Consider the following 18,938-nt stretch of genomic DNA (forward strand, 5'->3'; position numbering starts at 1 on the left):
ATGGGGCGTCCAGGCTTGTCTGAGCAGAGGGTTTGTCATGGGAGATTCCCGCGACAGTTTCTGTAGAAGTTTGCGGAGCCCCAGTGGAGTAGACTAGGGGTACTGAGCGTGGGGCTGTACCCTCCAGAGTCGCCCCCTTGATGGAGGAGAGTTGGTATGGCAGGTCCCCAAAAGGCTGCATCGAGGGTGATAACGTGAGGTATGGACCAGAAGACCCTGGGGGCTCAGGGTCTAGGGGATGCAGCCCCCGAGCGTCAGGAGCCGCTGTGGGAGTGGCAGGGGCGGTCCCAGACGGGCTGGGGCAGGCTGTCGCAAGCCGGGGAGGGCTGGGGGCGGGCCTAACGGAGGGCGGGTAAATGCTCCGGCCCGCGCGGGAAGCCGCCAGATAGTGCGCGGACCTTACCGCGGAGAAGCCCACCTCGAGTAGGTGCTGCCAGGGTCGGAGGGTGCCGGGGACGGAAGGCGCCGCTTCCCTCTTGCCACGAGGCAGGGAGGCCGGGCCTGATAGCTACGCGGCTGGGACACCCCGGGTGCGGGCGCCGCTTCCCGGCGCAGAGCGTGCGGAGCTGCGCAGCACGTGGCGCGGTCGGGCCAGGGCTCGGGAAGGGTGACCCTGCGGGGCTGGGGACCCCAGAGGCGCGTGGGTGGCCTGGCCCCCGGGCGTAAACTCGGCTGTCACTGCGCTGACCTCCACCAGGGGCAGGCAAAAGAATGGTTAATCGCGATTGGTTTGTTGTTGGTATAGGGGAGAGGCCGCGCCGCTGGCTGCGTTGGGGGAGGAGAAGGAGGACGCGGAATGGAGGTCGGGGAGCTGCCTCTTCAGCCCACGCCTTTTTCTGGCTGAACTCGTGTCTGTGGTCCTCCTCTTCCTGAGAGAGGACCCTTCGTTCACTCAGAGGACAAGGACACATATCCTGGGTTTTCCTCCCGGGGGAGAGCAGTGGTGGGCAAGGCTGGCCCCATCCTTGCCCTCAAGCCTCTCGGGGCCTCTTCCCCAATCCCATGGTCGCCCCTTTGCCAACTCCTCTTGGTAACTTCCAGACCCTCCTGTTTCTCCTCTCCACCGTCCTGCCTGCCTGGGCCCTGAGAGAGAGAGAGAGAGAGAGATTGTATTTGTGTGTATAATGGGGGCGGGGGGGTTGCCTTAAAACTGACACTCATGTCAGGCTGGTGATGACCCACCTTATTTTTCTCCCTTGGTTGGAGCAGAGTTCCCTCACCTTCCAGTCTACAAGGGTAGTCCGGAAGCAGGCTTTATACCTCCCTCCCCACCCCAAAAGTAGCCTAGAAGAAGCTGCACTCACTGGCTGTGCGGCCTTAGGAAAGTGACTCAACCTTTCTGAATCTCAGCTGCCTCTGTTCAATGGAGACAATCTAGTACTGGCTTATGGGTGGTTGTGAGGGAGGATCTGCAGTTAGTGACTAGCCCCATAGATGATAAACCCCTACGGGATCCTGGTGAGTGGAGAGTTTGATGCTACTGCAAGGGTGTTTCTAGAAGCTGGGGTGCATGAGCGCTGTTGAGAGGGTGGGAAGGTGCTCAATTTAGTGGCTGCTTTCGGAGCCACATTTCAGCAGGCCAAGGCATGGCTGGAGGGACACCAGATGCTCTGAGCTAGTATCATATCCCTGGTCACTGCTGGGCAAAGGCAGCCAAGAACAAAACACCAGGGCTGGCCTGCTGAATGTCAGGGGCAGGGGCTGCCTGTGGAGTTGAATTGTGCCCAGGACTAGAGTGGGGACTGCTGAGAACAGAAATAGCAGGGGTGTAGCTGGAGAGAGAGGTCAGAAATAAATACTTCTCTGAGCCTAAGCTGGATTTTACTGAGGGGAAGGGGAGATAACTCTATTCTCCCCACCCTAGTCTCCCATCTGGCTTGAAACTACACCTGCTCTTAACTCAGGAACCCTGCAGGGGGGCTGGGGGCATGTTGGAGACCAATCGGGTATGCCAAGGTGAGAAGCTGGGAGTTCCCTTCCCTGCTACCTAATAGAAAATCTGACACCTAAGCCTTTTCCGCCTACCGCCCCCCACAGCAGAGCCCTCTTGCCCCCACGCCTCTGGAAAATGTAACTACTATTGTTCATCACTCTGTCCGCAGTGCCTGGCTGACATGCAGAGGTCCTCAGTAATAGCTGTTTTGTTGAAAGGATGAATGAAAGAAGCCCTCTGCCTCCCTTGGGAGGTGTTTGGGTCTGCTCCCCTCTCCTTGCCCCTGCAACCCTGGTGTGGGTTGGGGGACTGAGGAAGGCCTTTGGAGAGTCTGGCGTTTGCCCAGGGAGGGGTTGAGGGAGATTATCAGGAGGGGTGGGAAAGCCTCTTGAGGGCTTAAGGGACTCCATTAGAGTCTGTTTGTCTCAGGCTGGGGCCTGGCGCACTGGCTGCACCTGAGCTCACCCACCCCCTGCAGCTCCCCTGCTGAGCGTCCTTGTCTTTTATCTACCAAGCCTCAGGAGGGATTTTTAATCACTGCGCTGTGTGACTCTTCTCACAATGGCTCTGCTCCCTTCCTCAGGGAGGCCTGAGGAGTTCTCTCCTAACGTGCCTTGTGTTACCTTCTTAATTCTGGACCCTCACCCAGGAGCCCAAGGACAAGACTGCCAGCCTGAGCTTGAATTCCAACCACCTCCTGAGGCCTGCCTGGGTCCCCTCTGCTCTGACCCTTCTGTTGACAAGCAGCGGGTGAGTGCTTGGCTGGGCTGGGGTGGGCGGGAAGGCCTTTCCTCACACCCCAAACAGCATGGTTTGGCTCCCAGAGCTAGGCCAGCATGTGGAGGATGCACCAGCACAGCCTGGCCTCCATGCCATCCAACGGGAAAGCTGTTTAGTCTGCTAGTGCCAGGGCTCCTCCCCCCACAAGCGAGGACTGGAGAGAGACACTGAAGTGAGAGGCTGGGAGCTTTGGGACTCTGCAGTTAGTCAGGCCTATGCTCTCCACTCCTCCAGTCTTCCCGTCAAGGCCCCTCTCAGAACCGTCTCAGAAAGGGGAAGAGGACAGGGGCCTGGGATTGAGTCAGAGAGGAACTGAGGTGGGGATGGAGTGACTCTAGGGGCAGGGCTGGAGTGTGTGGGAGGGGCCAGGCTAGGTTGTAGAAAGGGCTGGGTCCACACCCACTGACAAATATTTTCCTGGAAAACTGTTCTGAACTAGGAAGCCCTTGGAGCAGTAGCTGGCAAAGAAGGTTCAGACAGAGAGGCCAGGGAGGGACTGCACAGAGAGACAGGGGAGGCCTCTTTAGCAGCACCTCAGCCTTATCTGCTTCACTCTGTTTACCTCCTCCTGTCCCTCTCCTTCCATTGTTGTCGGCCCCTGACCCTTCTTGTCCTCTTCCCTGCCCTCTTTGACTGTGTTTCCCTCCCTCTCAATTGTTCTTCCTCCTCCTGCCCTCCTGCCCTCCACCCTCCTGTTTCCCAGCTTACAAACTGCTGCAGCTGCTGGATAAAAATAGCAGTGGCAGTGGCCAGGCCAGGAGCCAGGTAGAGCCTGAGCAGGCAGGGGGCCAGCTGGGGGTTAGGGAGCAGAGGCTGCCCACACACCCAGGTGGAGCAGCCTGAGGGGCAGGGCCAGAGGGTTCCTGCTGCACTCTGCTGCTTGCCTGCCCTGCATCCCTCTCCCGGGGTCAGAGGAGATCTGTGGGAAAGCAGAGCCAAAACAGGGCCTCTCACTACTTCTGCCCCCAGCGAGCCTCAGAGGAAGGGAGCTCTCAGCCAGACAACGCCAAGAACGCTGTCACCATGACAACCAGTCACCAGCCTCAGGACAGGTACTGGGGGACCTGGGCTGGGCACGGGGGGGGGGGGTGTAAATGGGTCTCCGGGGCACTGGGTGCAGTGTCCTTTGGAATCTGGGGTTGCCACTGTTGGCTGGCCTTCTGTCCAGGTAGCTGTGAGTCAGGTCTGGGTCAGGGTGGGGGCCGTGTGTGCCTTGGCTGGGTAGGTGGGCGGTAGTCCTTCCCTGGCCTGTCAGTATTTCCACTGTTGCTCTCTAGCCAACCAGCAGCTTCCGGCTCCTCCTGCCACCATTGTAAGGAGACATTTGGCAGCTCCCCTCATTCCCAAGCACATCTAGCAGAACCTCAGATGAGCCCGTCCCACTCTAGCCCTTGACCTGACCTTTCTCTCACTTTCCCACCTCAGGAGCCTGTGAGACCCTACAATTGTATTCTGTGCAAGTGTGTTTTGGGGGAGAGGCTGGAGCTTGATTCCAGTTCTCCAAGGGGTCAAGGGGCCAAGAAAGTTGAGAAGCACGGCCTGGGATCTGAAACGCCTTCCAGGTGCAAGGCTCTGTCTCTCCCTCCAGCTCAGGCCTCAGACCCCATCACAGTTCCCCTGCCCACCCTGTCTCCTCCTGTGCCAGAGGCCACAGAACTAGGCCACTTCTGGCTATGGGGCCTTGGGCACTTAGCTTCATCTCTCTGGGACTCTTTCACCATCTGTAAAAGAAGAGTAAGAATAGCTACTTCATAGGGGCTCATTTGGAGGGGAGAGGATTTAAGGAGACATAGTAAGTACATGGCCCTCGTTAGGGCCCTCCTCTCCTCCATTCCTGGGCTGCCTGCCTGCCCCCACCCCAGCCTTAGTGTTCCTGTAGTAGGCAGTCTCCTGAACCCCAATTTTCTTTCTTCCCACTTCCATCGACCTTGTTGCACTCACTCGTTTCCCAACCTCATTCTGGCCGTTGGTCCTGTTTGACCTTTCTAACTCTAGTCTGGGCCTGTGAACTAAGCCCTTGGCTCTCTTATTCAAGGTGAGGACTATCTGAGGGAATTCAGGGGGCTGCGATTGCAATGGCTTAGACTTGCCCACTTGGGCGCTCACCCAGGCCTTCCCTGTGAGAGGCCTGCTGTGGTCCAGGCCCCTCTGCTCTGGCCAGACCTGTCGTCTCACAGCCCTGGTCTGAGTCCCTGTCATCTCTGTGGAGAAAGCAGGGCTAGGCTGTGGGCAGGGTACAGTGGGCATGTCTGAGGATTGTGGTGGGAGGGTCCTAAGCTTATAGACAAGGCCTGTCCCAGACATGGCCCTGAAGTGTAGGGTTTGGGGCAATCCCCTGGCTGAAAACTAGGATGGCCCTTGTTTACACTGTGGGGCCCAGATGATGTCCAGTTGCCCTACACCTCCTGACCTGCTGTAAGTGGTGTGACCTACAGAGCCACTTCTGTCTAGGCCAGGAAAAAACACCTCCTTCATTTCCTGGCAGCCTTGAGGCACCCACCTGCCTGCCTACTAGGTCCAAAATGGGCCGGGAGTTTCTTGACCTCAGAATCCTCTTTGGGGAACCACAGAGTCCCTGCCCAGATGCCATAATCATTTCCAACTCCTATTGGAGTTGGAAAAACAACTTAACTGTTTGCTTTCTCACTCACCCGCCCACCCCCAGTGTTTCAGCAAGATTTCCAAAACCAACCCCAGATGTGAGGGTCACAATGGTTCCTAGCCTGCAGCGTCCCCCAAGTCTTCCAGGGCTGAGAACTAAGGTCCTATCAGCCATGCCATTCTGCCATGTGTCACTGGCCTCCCTCCCACTCTGGACGTTCTGGATTAGTATTGTGCGCTTTTCTCTCTCCCAGGGTACCCTCTCCCCTGACTCCCAACAAACATACCTGTAGAAGGACACATGCACGTGGACACAAACACAGAGTTCTCCAGCCCCAGCCTCTTACCCTGGTCAGAGGGACACCTGGAGAGACTGAAGGTCAGGGAGGGAGGGGCGTCCCCAGGCTTGCTCTGGGGAAGGAGGGCAGGATGGAGAGTCACTCTGGCCCCCTTTCCTTTCCCATGCCCAGGTACAAAGCTGTCTGGCTTATCTTCTTCATGCTCGGTCTGGGGACGCTGCTCCCTTGGAACTTCTTCATGACGGCCACTATGGTGAGGCTGGGGGCATTGGGCCTGAGGGGGCAGGGTCACTGGGTGTGCAGGGCCTGCATCTGTGCATGCGGGCTCAGGGACAGAGGCTCCAACACTCCTTTCCACAAATCCCACAGTATTTCACAACCCGCCTGGACAAGTCCCATAATGTGTCTTTGGACACTGCTGAGGTAAACAAGGACATCCAGGCCTCAGCACCCCCTGCAGCACCCTCTACCGAGCGGAGTTCTCTCAGTGCCACCTTCAACAATGTCATGACCCTGTGTGCCATGCTGCCCCTGCTGCTCTTCACGTGCCTCAATTCCTTCCTGCATCAGAGGTGAGGGCCCACCTCACCCCTCACTGTCTCCTACAGTCCCCAGACTGAGAGCCAGGTTTGACCACCCCTTCCTGTCCCGCTCGGCCCCTCCCGGCAGGATCCCTCAGTCAGTACGGATCCTGGGCAGCCTGCTGGCCATCCTGCTGGTGTTCATGATCACTGCCATCCTGGTGAAGGTACAGATGGATGCTTTGTCCTTCTTCGTCATCACCATGATCAAGATCGTATTCATTAATTGTAAGTTGGGGCTGGGAGGGGGCCTGCAGGGCAGTCTTCCCCACATACCACCACCATTCTTTCAGACCCAGGGTCAGCTGAGAGGACCCAGAAGGGAACGGGTGCTGTGGGCACTTGGGATTCAGAGGCGTGAACAGGCATGGACAGGTTGGGAATGGGAGCAGAGAGAAGGGCAGCTCAGTATCAGGACTCACTGGGAATAAAGCAGGAATTACAGGGACCTGTTTTCCTGTAACCAACAGTTGCTGTCAAGTTGACTCTGACTCATAGCAACCCCATATGTGTCCCTGGGTGGTGTAAATGGTTAACGTGTTTGGCTGCTAACCGAAAGGTTAGAGGTTCAAGTCCACCCAGAGGTGCCTCGGAACAAAGGCCTGGCCATCTACTTCCAAAAAACCAGACGTGGAAAACCCTACCGAGCAGAGTTCTACTCTGACACACATGGGTCACCATGAATTGGAGTTGACTTGATGGCAGCTGGTTTCGTTTTCCTATAAACCCCCAACCTCCAACCTCAGCCCTAGTGGAAGTGAGCCCCGCCCTGCTCCCCCTCCCCCACTGATGCCCATCCTGTTCCCCCAGCGTTTGGTGCCATACTGCAGGGCAGTCTGTTTGGTCTGGCTGGCCTCTTGCCGATCAGCTACACGGCCCCCATCATGAGTGGCCAGGGCCTGGCGGGCTGCTTCTCCTCAGTGGCCATGATCTGTGCCATTGCCAGTAAGTCCTGCTGCCTACTTGCCTCTTGCCTTGGTTTTTGTGAGAAGGAGGTGGGACCTATCTCTGATCACTGACACCACTATCCCCACCTCAGGTGGCTCAGAGCTGTCAGAAAGTGCCTTTGGCTACTTTATCACAGCCTGTGCGGTCATCATTCTGACCATCATCTGTTACCTGGGCCTGCCCCACCTGGTGAGCAATGCAGAAGGCTGGGGTTTGGGGTGTGTGGAGTCCAGGGTTGCAGACCAAGAGTGGTCGGAGGTCGAAACCTGGAGGAGGCAGGAATTCAGGAGATCCCACTCCTGAATCTACCTTTTCTGTCTCTCCTACTTGATAGAAATTCTACCGCTACTACCAGCAGCACAAGCTTGAAGGGCCTGGGGAGCAGGAGACCAAGTTGGACCTCATTAGTAAAGGTCTGAATCGCCTGGGGATCTGGGGTGGAGAACAGCATGCCAGGCAGGGGACAGCATAAGCAAAATGACAAGAATGAGTACACTGTTTATTTGTGGGCAGTAGTGAGCCAGCAGAGGACAGAGGAGCTGGGGTGGCGGAGGGGAGCAATGGTAGATAAGAACTGGAAAAGATAAAATGGGGAGATATTTGGACTGAAGGGTAGTCAAAGCATTTTCAAGTTCTTAGGAAAGTAACCTGACCTGAGGCTCCAGGGAGAGGTCAGGACCCAGGTGACGCGGGCTGTGGGAGCTAGAGGGACAGTCTGGGCTGGGCATGAGGGTGGGACCATGGACTAGTTAAGGGGCTGTGTGCTCCCAACCAACCCCCCCCCCCTTTGGTCTCATCTCTCCCCATGACTTGAAGATCCCTCCACAACCTCTCACCCCCCAGGAGAGGAGCCAAGAGCAGGCAAAGAGGAGCCCAGGGTCTCAGCCCCCAACTCTCAGCCCACCTCCAATAAACCCTCTGTCAGAGCCATCCTCAAAAATGTACGTGGGCCAGGGTGTCCTGCCCTCTCCTCCTCAGCCTCTTCTTCCTTTGCCCCCGCTCCTTGTCCCCACTCAGCTCCTCCCTTTCTGACCTGAGATTTGGATTCGCTTTCATGTGTGTATATGTGTGTGTGCGTGTGTGTGTGTGTGTGTGTCTGTCTGTCTGTCTGTCTTTGTTGGGGTGGGGGTTCTTTTCTGCATGACCACCTTGAAAACTCAGGCCTGGGTGAATTTCCTGCCGTTTTCTCCAGATCTCAGTCCTGGCTTTCTCCGTCTGCTTTGTCTTCACTGTCACCATTGGGTTATTTCCTGCTGTGTCCGCCGAGGTCAAGTCCAGCATCGCGGGCGCCAGTGCCTGGGGTGAGGATGTCATGGGTTCCCAGGATGGGGTGGGGGCTACAGCAAGACTGGAATTGGGGGAGACAGGGAGCCTGGGCTGCCTTCTCTCCAGCCAGACCCTCCTGAGTCTATTTATCCTTCCCTGGGCTGGAAGCACCTTCTCCATTTTATAGCTGGGGAAACTTGTCCAGTGAGGGTTAGGGTTTGATAACTACCCTCTAATCTACTCTGACTTTTCCAGGAAACTACTTCATTCCTGTGTCCTGTTTCTTGACTTTCAATGTCTTTGACTGGCTGGGTCGGAGCCTCACAGCCGTATTCATGTGGGTAAGTGGAAGAAAGGGGTATCAGGCCCCTGTGGGAGGGAGGAGTCTAGCCTTGAGACCCAGAAAGGGAACCCAAGAAGGCATGATGGTAAAGGAAGTATGTTCTTTTTTTTTTTTAATTGAGATATAATAAAGTGCACAAACTTTTAAGTATACAGCTATGCATACAACACACACTCCTGTAAAATCACCACCCAGATCAAGATATAGAACATTGCCAGCGCCCTCAGGGCGCTCCACTGTGCCTCCTCTCAGTCAGCATCCCTAAGGATAACCAGGCTTTGAGGTTTCCGTTTAGATCCTGAGGGTCTCCACACAGAGCCCTGAGGGCCTAGGTGTCTGGGTGTGCCCTTGGGGCAGGCCTGGACTAAGGCATTGCCCTGCTTCCCACAGCCTGGGAAGGACAGCCACTGGCTACCAAGCCTGGTGGTGGCCCGGGTGGTGTTCGTGCCCCTCTTGATACTGTGCAACGTGCATCCCCGCTACTACCTGCCTGTGGTCTTTGAGCACGATGCCTGGTTCATCTTTTTCATGGCCGCCTTCGCCTTCTCCAACGGCTACCTCGCCAGCCTCTGCATGTGCTATGGGCCCAAGTGAGTAGGGCCAGGTGGGGACCTTGGTGGCATCAGGCAGGGTCCAGAGCTCCAGTGGGGGACACTCAGAGTTAGAGAGGCCAAAAGGAGGCTCTCTGATCCTGGAACTTAGGGTTCCCAGGCTGAGATGGGAGACCCCTGGGGAGAGGCATGGAGGCTGAGGGGGAGGTGGTAGGAGTAGGGTGCCCAGGCTTAGGTGGAGATGTGGGAGGGGGGCTGTCAGGATGAGGTGGAAGCTAGCCCCAGTACACATCCTCCCCAAGGGAAAAAAGCTAGGTTGGGGTTAGGATATAGGATGGGTTAGTTAGCTGAGTTAGGTACTCAGTTAAGTCCCACACCCCCTGCCCTGGCTGGGGCAGGAGCCCATCCTGAGGTGGCCTTGCCTCCCTCCCTCAGGAAAGTGAAACCGGCTGAGGCGGAGACCGCAGGAGCCATCATGGCCTTCTTTCTGTGTCTCGGCTTGGCACTGGGGGCTGTCTTCTCCTTCCTGTTCCGGGCAATTGTGTGACCGTGGACAGACAGAAGGACTGCACTGCCCACCTGCCTCCGGCCACCTTCTTTCTTCTTCCAGGGATGGGTAGGGGTGGTCTGGAGGCTTTCTCTTCTAGCCGACCTCTGGTATCTCACTGCCTGTGCTGGGCCCAGGTGGCCAGGCCCAGGGGAGGGAGCTTCTGTAGGTGGACAGTGGAAACCACTGTGGTCCTGAAGGTCAAAGTCAACGGAGGGGGCGCAGTCTCTGCATCTGCCCAAGCCTCCCCTGCACTTGGTTCTGGCTGGCCTCTGCTTGAGCAGGACCACAGAGGCTCCTGGGCTCCGAGATGAGTGAGTGTATCCTATCTATATGTATGTATGTTTGTCGGCCTGTCCTAGTACCAAGGGTGGTTAGGGACCAGGACTGACCCTTATATGGTCTAATCTGATTATTTCTCCTCCTCCCCTTCTCCCCATGTACTTGTCGCCACTGCCCCCCCCCGCCCCACCCCGCATCCCCTCCCCTGCTCTCCATGCCTAGTTACTATCCATCATGCACGTTATACAGATTGTCATTATACTGCCTTTTTTTATACTCAACAGAAACCAAGTGCCTTCAGAGGCTCTGTGATTAAATAAACCTTTTTTTTTTAATCCCTCCTTGGCTCCCTGTGTCCTCCAGCCATGGCCTCATGCCCTGAAGAAGGCAGAGGGCTGGCAGCCTGAGTCTTGGGGGGATGAGAATGACCTAGCTGGGCCTCTGCCAGGGCTGGGCCCAGGTCCAAGGGGAGGTAGTCCTCTTGGCCTCAGAGGGACTGCAGTGCCTCCTACTGGGACCACAGGGAGAGACAGGCCTGGAGCCAGGACACTGACCATTGGCCCAAAGGCCAAGTTTTTCTTTGCTACTTCATTCCTTCTTTCATAGGGCTGGGGATGGAGATGGCTCTCTGTCTTTCCTTTGTCTTCACTACCACCCGCTTGTGCTCTGTCCTCAGCCCCAGGAGTGAGCTCTGCAGCACTGGCTAGCGTGCCCCACCCCACAACCCCCAACCTCAGCTCCTGGCAGCACTCCTGCACCATCAGGCAGAAAGAGGCTGAGGCCTAAGGGTTCGCCCCTACCTGGCACCGTGCCCTGACACCAAAGCTCAGACTGCCTGGGGAACAAGGGGCCTATGTGTCCTGCATTGAAGCTGGGTCCCCCCCGCTTCTCATCCCAGACTCTGGCCTAGGGAGGGGTGGATTGGTATGGGGGCCTGTAAGAGTGCCTCGGAGGTGGGGGCCATGCTGCTGGGGCCCCCTTCTCAAGAATGACTTCTTGACTGGAATGGGAGTGGAGCTCTGGCCACAGAGGCCCCAGCCTCACTGACCTGGGCCTCAGGTGCAGCCTCAGACTCCTCCAGAAGGACAAGAGGTATCTCCGCAGAGCTGAGCCAGCCAGCAGATTGCTACAGAGTTGGCACCTCTGATAGGGCTTAATTTCTCACATGAGTTTAATTTAATTGAAGGCTTCAGACCTCATTAAGGGCTGTTAGCCCATTTTTAAGGCTCATTGATGAGCTCTGAAACCCTAATGGGGTAGTTAAGTATACCATTGTATTGGGAACTAAAGTCTATGTACTAATTTGTCAAACCAGGGTACATATCTGAGGTTGGTGGAAAATAAGATACTCCTTTCCTCTCAAGTTGAAAAAGTCTATGGAAGGCCATTTGGCAATAAGAGTCAAGCTGTAAGAGACAAACCTGAGCCCTTTATCTTCCCCTGCCCTCCTTGCCATCAGTCTCCCCGACTTCCCCATTTTACCCTATGCTTTCCTTTCAGGACCAACAGGAACCCTGTGTTTCTCCCTGGGTGCCTTCTCGGGTCGGGCCCCTCCTGCCTGGCCTCTTTCAACTTCCTCCCTGGTTTCCAGTGCATCCCACACGTGGCCACAAGAATCATCTGTAAGCAAAATGAGGTTTATGCTGGGCCTGTCCCTGGGGCATGTTCCTACCTTCCAGAGCATTTCCTGATCCTTTACCAGAAGCAGCAGCGGCTAGTGCGTGCAATTGCTTTCCCCTCTGTACCTCAGAACTTTTGTAACTTTGTTATTCATCTTCTATCACATTCTCTTCTTACTCCAGCTACCAGACTGTCATGTTTTTGAGGGCAGGGTTTACACTTTACTCACAGTTTTGAATCTTCAAGCTGTAAGCATTGTACCTGGCTCCCAGAGGTACTCAAATGTTTGCTTCATTGCACAAGCTAGGCTCAAGATGGGGCTTTTCTTCCCCCACACGGAAGCGATCTTCACGTGTCTGACTCCTGTTGTGTGGCAGCATTTATTGCCTGTGCCCGTGGGACAGACCGATGTGGGGTGTTAAGTAGGTTCCCCTCAATCCCAGCGATGATTTTGAGGGAAAAACGTATTTAGAATACAATCACTTTTCTTCTTTCTATACTTACTGTTGACACTGAAGAAAACTACTAGAATATTTTTGCCAAAAATACTTTCTAATGCAAATGAAAAAACCGTGTCCTCACTTCATTTCCATTCTGATCTCAGTGTCTTCACCTGTAGACAGTAGGGATTGACAAAGCAGCTACCAGGTCTCCTGCCTGGCTGGCTGCAATGACGACTCCTGACCACAAGTGGGCTTTCTTCAGGCAAACCACCTTTGGGAGGCGGGACTAGATAGGGGCCTCCTCCAGGGGTATTTACCACTTTCCTCCTACCGTTTTGTTTCCTGTACAGTGGGGAGGGCTGAGCATGTGAATCTACCAGGTATCCTTGACCCTGCTGTGACATTGCCTTCTGTGTGACATTCCTGCTCAAAGCATCAGTCTGCATTCAACAACTGTCCTCACTGGAGTGGCTGTCCCTGCAACTCAGAAATTTCCCTGTTATTTTATGGTGAATTGTTGGGGTTTCTAACACTTTTGAAAGCTAAGTGCCCCAGTCAAATGAGCAGCCATTATTGAAAGTAGAAGTGAAGCCTCAGGTATAACTAAATGACTAACTGGAATATATCTGCATATCTCTTCTTTGAGGTGAATGTGGGAAAAGCATGGTGAAGGCAGTATAAGGGGGATGACAGAAAACCCCAATTCTTGGAAAAACCAGTTGTTCTCAGAGTTAAACTATGCCAGTGACTCAAAACGGACGTGAGAAGAGAAACGCAGAATCACTTTAAAGAAATAGCTCGGCTATCAGGGCTGAAACTTGGCTGAGTCTTATCTACAGCTAGAGTGGCAGTCCTAGGGAGGTCAGCCAGCCAGCAGATCTGACACGGGGGCCAGGCTGGCAGTGCTTGCCCTAGCCTTGGAGCCTCTCTGGTTCCTGGGGCAAGTTGGCGCTGGATGTGGAGATGGGCATCCCATCATGCCCCGTGTCCTGGCTGGGCTCCTCTAGGCTGTTTCAGCACGATCTGGCTTCCTGTGTGGGTGCACTCAGGGACAGGGTGTTCCCACTCAGATCCCTTGGCAGCCTTGGTGCGCCTTGGAAATGAGCAAGTTGACATCCTGGCTCTAGACTGCAGGGTGAGTCTTAACTGGACTTAGCTGGACCCCATGAAGTCGCTTCCTTTGGCTGCACTGTGGGGCCTTTATCCATGACAGCTGCCCTGTCCTAGAGCTTTCCATTGGAAGCAGGAGGGGATTGGTGTTGAGGGGGTGGGGAAGTGGATTAAGAGACGGCTTCGGTCCTGGGCCTGCCTTGTGTCAGCTGTGTGACCTTGGACTAGTCATTCATTTTCTGGCCCCAGCTCTTCATCCTTAAAATAGGTGACTATGTACAAACTTGCTGAGGAAATTGAGTCTGCGCTCAAGAGCCTAAATACAGCAGGTGAGGAACCCGCAGATCCACGTGGCGTCATCCGTCGTTAGGCTCAGCATGGCCGCCCCACCCCCTGCCCCCATCTAGGCTCCTCGCCGCTCCTCCGGCACCACGTTCTCCCCCTCGCCTCACTTCCCCCACTCTTGCCAACCCCTCTGCGAACCAGCTGGGTCCCCGCCCCCCACAGATGGCTGGGAACTGCAGGGGTGACCAGAGTCCCCCTCCCCCGCTCCCTTCCTCCCCAGGCAAGGGGGAGGGAGGCACGTGACATCATTGTGCCCGGTGCCTGTTGGCGGGAGTGCGACCCCCATTCCCCTGCGCATATCAGCCCTGGCAGTTGGGGGACCAGACTGGTCATCAGACCGACTCTAGTGCTCCTGTCTGGGTGACCTTGAATCAAGCACTTTACGTGTCGCAGCCGCTCATCTAAAGCAGGAATAGTAACGCTTTCCCTGCCTGCCTCACTGGGTAGTGAAACTCCACTGAGATAACAAATTTCACCAGCTACTCAGTGCTCATCGCTTCTCTTGCCTTGTCTCTCACGAGCCCCCAGCGACCCTATGAAGTGCTGACAATTGCTGTGCCCGTTTACTCTCGAAAACTGAGGCTGAAAAGATTAAAACGATGGGAAAACATCTTGTACACTGCAAAACACCAGGTACATCAGAACGTCATCGCTGTTCACATCCCCAGGGATCCCAAGCCTTCTAGGATACTGAACTCCCGCATCACCCTGCCCAGCTGAAACCAGAAAGTTCTTGATATTTAGGTATTTAACATCAGTCCCTCTTGTGATTTCCTCCCCACCCAGCAGCACTATCACAGCCCTTCCAGTCCCTTGTCTGGATGGAAGTGGACCAGGCAGGCACTGGGCCCAGTGAATGGCCCAGAAACCCAGTCAGTTGACACCGGCACACTGAGAGGGAGTGGCTGGTGCCTGGGACAGGGCAGGAAAAGCAGTTAAGTAGGTCAGGATTGTTTGTGGTGCCACCTACCCCCGCACCTTTCTCTGACTATAATCTGCTCTGGACTGAACTAATGTGGGGTGGTTTTACCACCTTAGTCAAAGGGGACGCTGAACAATGCCAAAACAAAAAGGGATGCCTGGTGGGCGTGATGGCAGGACAGAGATTTTTGGGCTGGCAGACAATGGCAGGCAGGCAGGATCATTCACACCCCTTAGGTCACTGACACCACACCCTTAGAAAGAGGAGACACAGTCACATGTTTAAGTAGATCCAGGTTACCAAAGATGCCCAATTTACAGTTCAGGAATGGCTTAGATCACATTGGCCCTCTTCTCACCACAGTCCCCTGAATGATTTTGTCCTTGCCCATGAGTTAAGCCATCAGCTTGATGAAGCCTAGATTGACAACTCCAGCCCAGGCCTCTTCCACCTACCCAGGTGCCTCCTGGACATCTCTCCTTGGTTCCCTACAATGTATCTAAAACAGACTTTTTGTCACCCCTCCTACCCAGAGCAGTTCCCCCCACCCCCCACACCACCAACCCCTACATTCTATCATTTTACCTCAGAGAAGAGTGATACTGCATCTCTTCCCCACTACTGATTGGTCTGTCTACCTTCAACTTCCTTTCTCTAAGCCATGTTCTCTGGAGCCTCCAAGTGGTTTTTTGTTTTGAACAATATATAGTTAATAGCTTTAATTTAATAGATTTAACATATTTAGACGCTTCCCCAACAACTACTTGTTGCCAACAAGTTGATTTCTTCGATTCATGACAACACCATATGTTACAGAGTAAAACTGCCCCACAGGGTTTTCTTGGCTGTAATCTTTACGAAAGCAAATCGCCAGGCCTTTCTTTCAAGGCACTGCTGGATGGGTTCAAATGGCCAACTTTTAAGGTAGTAGTATAGTGCAAACAGTTTGTGCCACCCAGGTGCCTTACCCAACAACTAGATAATATATATTTTCTTAGCATGCATGGAGTATTTACAAATATTAACCACATTCTAGGTTGCAAAACAAGTCTTAAATGCAAATGAACCAGTATTATACACACCACACTGTATGTCAACACCAGAATTAAAGGATAAAAATAATTGAAAATTTAAAACCAAGACTTTGAGCCTGTTCTGCCTGGTTCAGTCATGAATGACTAAGTGAAACCCAAACAGACCTGAATTTTGAAAATGTGGGTGAACTGGAACGTGAAAAATTACTGGTCGGAGCCCTGCTAGAAACTTAATCTCCCTCTTGGAAAACAAGGGCAGCGTGCATGTTGCACAGCAACCAGATCTCTTGACCGGCAAAGTGGGAAACATAGTGCCCTGCTCAAAGATGAGAGTAGACCACCCAGCTTTGAATGTGTGTAGCTCTCCACAGCCCTGGCAATAAACCAATCTCCTGCATTAGGCTCCTGAAAGGGCTCACTATGCCTCTTCCAAGTCTCCCATTCCAGGGCTTCCACCTGTAATTTTTCTCATTCTGGGTATCGGTCCACTTTACCCAAATTTAAAAAATTTGGGTCTGTTCCAATTTTGTTTCGTCGGCCACAACTGAACCAGTTTGAATTGTTTCAAAGCCCTGTTTAAAACTCTTCTAAATTGATCAAAGCAGATACCGTAAGGAGAATCAGAAAATCTTTAAAACTGAATTATAATAAAAACACTATATATCAAAACTTGTTGAATGTAGCTAAAATAGTACTTGAGGGGAAATTTGTAGCCTTCAATCCTTATGTTGGAAAAAAGACAAAGGCTGAAATTTTTTTTTTTTCTGGAAGGAAAGTTTTTTTTATTTGTGATAGAAAAGTAACTCTAGGAACAATTCAATGAGTAAATCAATTATCTTCAGTTCCTACTTTATGTTCAACATACGGGGCACAGTGATAAACATTATTGCCTGCTTGTCTCCTAGAAGCTCATTGCCTGGTTATGACTGGATCATATTCCCTCTTTCTGGAATACCTTTCATGGTCAATGATACCAAATTTCAGATTAAGCATGTTTTCACTGACGATAATGTTTTTTCTTTCTTTCTTTTTTTTTTTTGCATCTGGATACATGAGATCACTCATGAAGGAAACAAATGAGATGAGATAAACGTGTAATTAAAAATTTTTTCTTGCTTTTTAATTTTGAAAGAATTGAAAATGTTTAGAAAAGTTGCAAGTATATCCTATATACAGATCACCTAGATTGCCCAATTGTTAACATTTTATCACATTTATCTTGTCTTAATATTCTCTCTCTCTTTTTTAAACTACATCGCAGACATGATGCCCCATTATTCGTATTTTATTCCAGTGTGTATTTCTAAAAAGCAAAGACATTCCTCTACATAGTACAGCACAGCCATCAAAATTGGGGCATCTATATTCATATAATACCACCATCTAATCCACAGGTCTTATTCAAATTTTACCAATTGTTCCAATGAAGTCTTTTTTTTTTTTTTTTAATTGTGCTTTAGGTGAAAGTTTACAGGTCAAGTTAGTTTCTTATACAAAAATTTATACACACATTGTTATGTGATCCTAGTTGCTATCCCTATAATGTGACCGCACTTTCCTCCTTTCTACCCTGAACTTCCTGTGTCCATTCAACCAGCTCCTTCCTATCCCTTTCTGCCTTTTCATTTTGCCTCTGGACAGGAGCTGCCCATTTAGTCTCATGTATCTACTTGAACTAAGAAGCACACTCTTTACAAGTATCATTTTATGTCTTATAGTCCACTCTATTCTTTGTCTGAGAGTTGGCTTCAGGAATGGCTTTAGTTCTGGGTTAATAGAGTCTGGGGGCCCTGTCTTCTGGGATTCCTCCAGTCTCAATCAGACCATTAAGCCTGGTCTTTTTACTAGAATTTGAGTTCTGCACCCCACTTTTCTCCTGCTCCATCAGGGACTCTCTGTTGTGTTCCCTGTTAGGGTGGTCATTGGTGGTAGCCAGTCACCATCTAGTTCTTCTGGTCTCAGGGTGATGGAGTCTCTGGTTTATGTGGCCCCTTTTGTCTCTTCGGCTAATATTTTCCTTGTGTCTTTGCTGTTCTTCATTCTCCTTTGTTCCAGGTGGGTGGGGACCAATTGATGCGTCTTGGATGGCTGCTCACTAGCTTTTAAAACCCCAGATGCCGCTCAGTAAAGTGGGATGCAGAACATTTTAATAAACTTTGCTATGCCAGTTGACCTAGACATCCACTGAAACCGTGGTCCCCAGACCTCTGCCCCTGCTACATTGCCCTTCAAAATGTTTGGTTGTGTTCAGGAAACTTCTTAGCTTTTGGTTTAGTCCAGTGGTGCTGACTTCTGTGTGTTGTCCTTCCCGTCACCTGAGATAATTCTTGTCTACTACCATAACCATCAAAGAATGTTTTCTTCTGTGTTTAAACCTATTCTTGAGTTCTTATAATAGTGGCCTCACACAATAGTTGTCCTTTTGCAATTGACTAATTTCACTCAGCATAATGCCTTCCAGATTCATCCATGTTATGAGATGTTTCGTGGATTCATCGTTGTTCTTTATCATTGTGTAGTATTCTATTGTGTGCACATACCATAATTTGTTTATCCATTCGTCCCTTGATGGGTACCTAGGTTGTTTCCATCTTTTTGCAATTGTGAACAGTGCTGTAATGAACATGGTTGTGTATATATCTATTCGTGGGAAGGCTCTTATTTCTCTAGGATATATTCCAAGGAGTGGGATTACTGGATCTGATGGTACTTCTATTTCTAGCTTTTAAAGAAGTGCCAAATCGATTTCCAGAGTGGTTGTACCATTTTACATCCCCGCCAGTCTCCAACAACGTCTCCACAACCTCTCCAACATTTATTATTTTGTGTCTTTTGGATTAATGCTAGCCTTGTTGGGGTGAGATGGTATCTCATTGTAGTTTTGATTTGCATTTCTCTAATGGCCTAATGATCGTGAGCATTTCCTCACGTATCTGTTAGCTGCCTGAATGTCTTCTTTGGTGAAGTACCTGTTCATATCCTTTGCCCATTTAATTGGGTTATTTGTCTTTTTGTGGTTGAAGTTTTGCAGTATCTTGTAGATTTTAGAGATTAGACCCTGATCGAATGTCGTAGCCAAAAATTTTTTCCCAGTCTCTAGGTTGTCTTTTTACTCTTTTGGTGAAGTCTTTTGATGAGCATAAGTGTTTGATTTTTAGCAGGTCCTAGTTATCTAGTCTCTCTTCTGGTGTTTGTGCATTGTTACTTATGGTTTATATTCTGTTTATGCCACGTATTAGGGCTCCTAGAGTTGTCCCTATTTTTTTTTCCATGATCTTTATCATGTTTGATTTTATATTTAGGTCTTTGATCCATTTTGAGTTAGTTTTTGTG

At 51.9% G+C, this 18,938-nt stretch overlaps 1 protein-coding gene across 1 annotated transcript; it reads left to right on the forward strand.

The window, feature by feature from the left end:
• Window positions 1-2,540: 2,540 nt before the first annotated feature.
• On the forward strand, window positions 2,541-9,849 carry SLC29A1 (solute carrier family 29 member 1 (Augustine blood group)). The gene is made up of 13 exons (XM_023734104.1): window positions 2,541-2,683; window positions 3,683-3,765; window positions 5,785-5,866; window positions 5,983-6,185; window positions 6,283-6,422; window positions 7,005-7,139; window positions 7,234-7,331; window positions 7,477-7,555; window positions 7,986-8,083; window positions 8,335-8,443; window positions 8,664-8,749; window positions 9,142-9,341; window positions 9,738-9,849. Exons 2-13 carry the CDS (start codon window positions 3,737-3,739, stop codon window positions 9,847-9,849), a joined length of 1,371 nt encoding a protein of 456 aa, XP_023589872.1. The 5' UTR covers window positions 2,541-2,683; window positions 3,683-3,736.
• The last annotated feature ends 9,089 nt before the right edge of the window (window positions 9,850-18,938 follow it).

The sequence above is a fragment of the Trichechus manatus genome, unplaced genomic scaffold (genome assembly GCF_000243295.1).
Source record: "Trichechus manatus latirostris isolate Lorelei unplaced genomic scaffold, TriManLat1.0 scaffold00065, whole genome shotgun sequence".
NCBI lineage: Eukaryota > Metazoa > Chordata > Mammalia > Sirenia > Trichechidae > Trichechus > Trichechus manatus.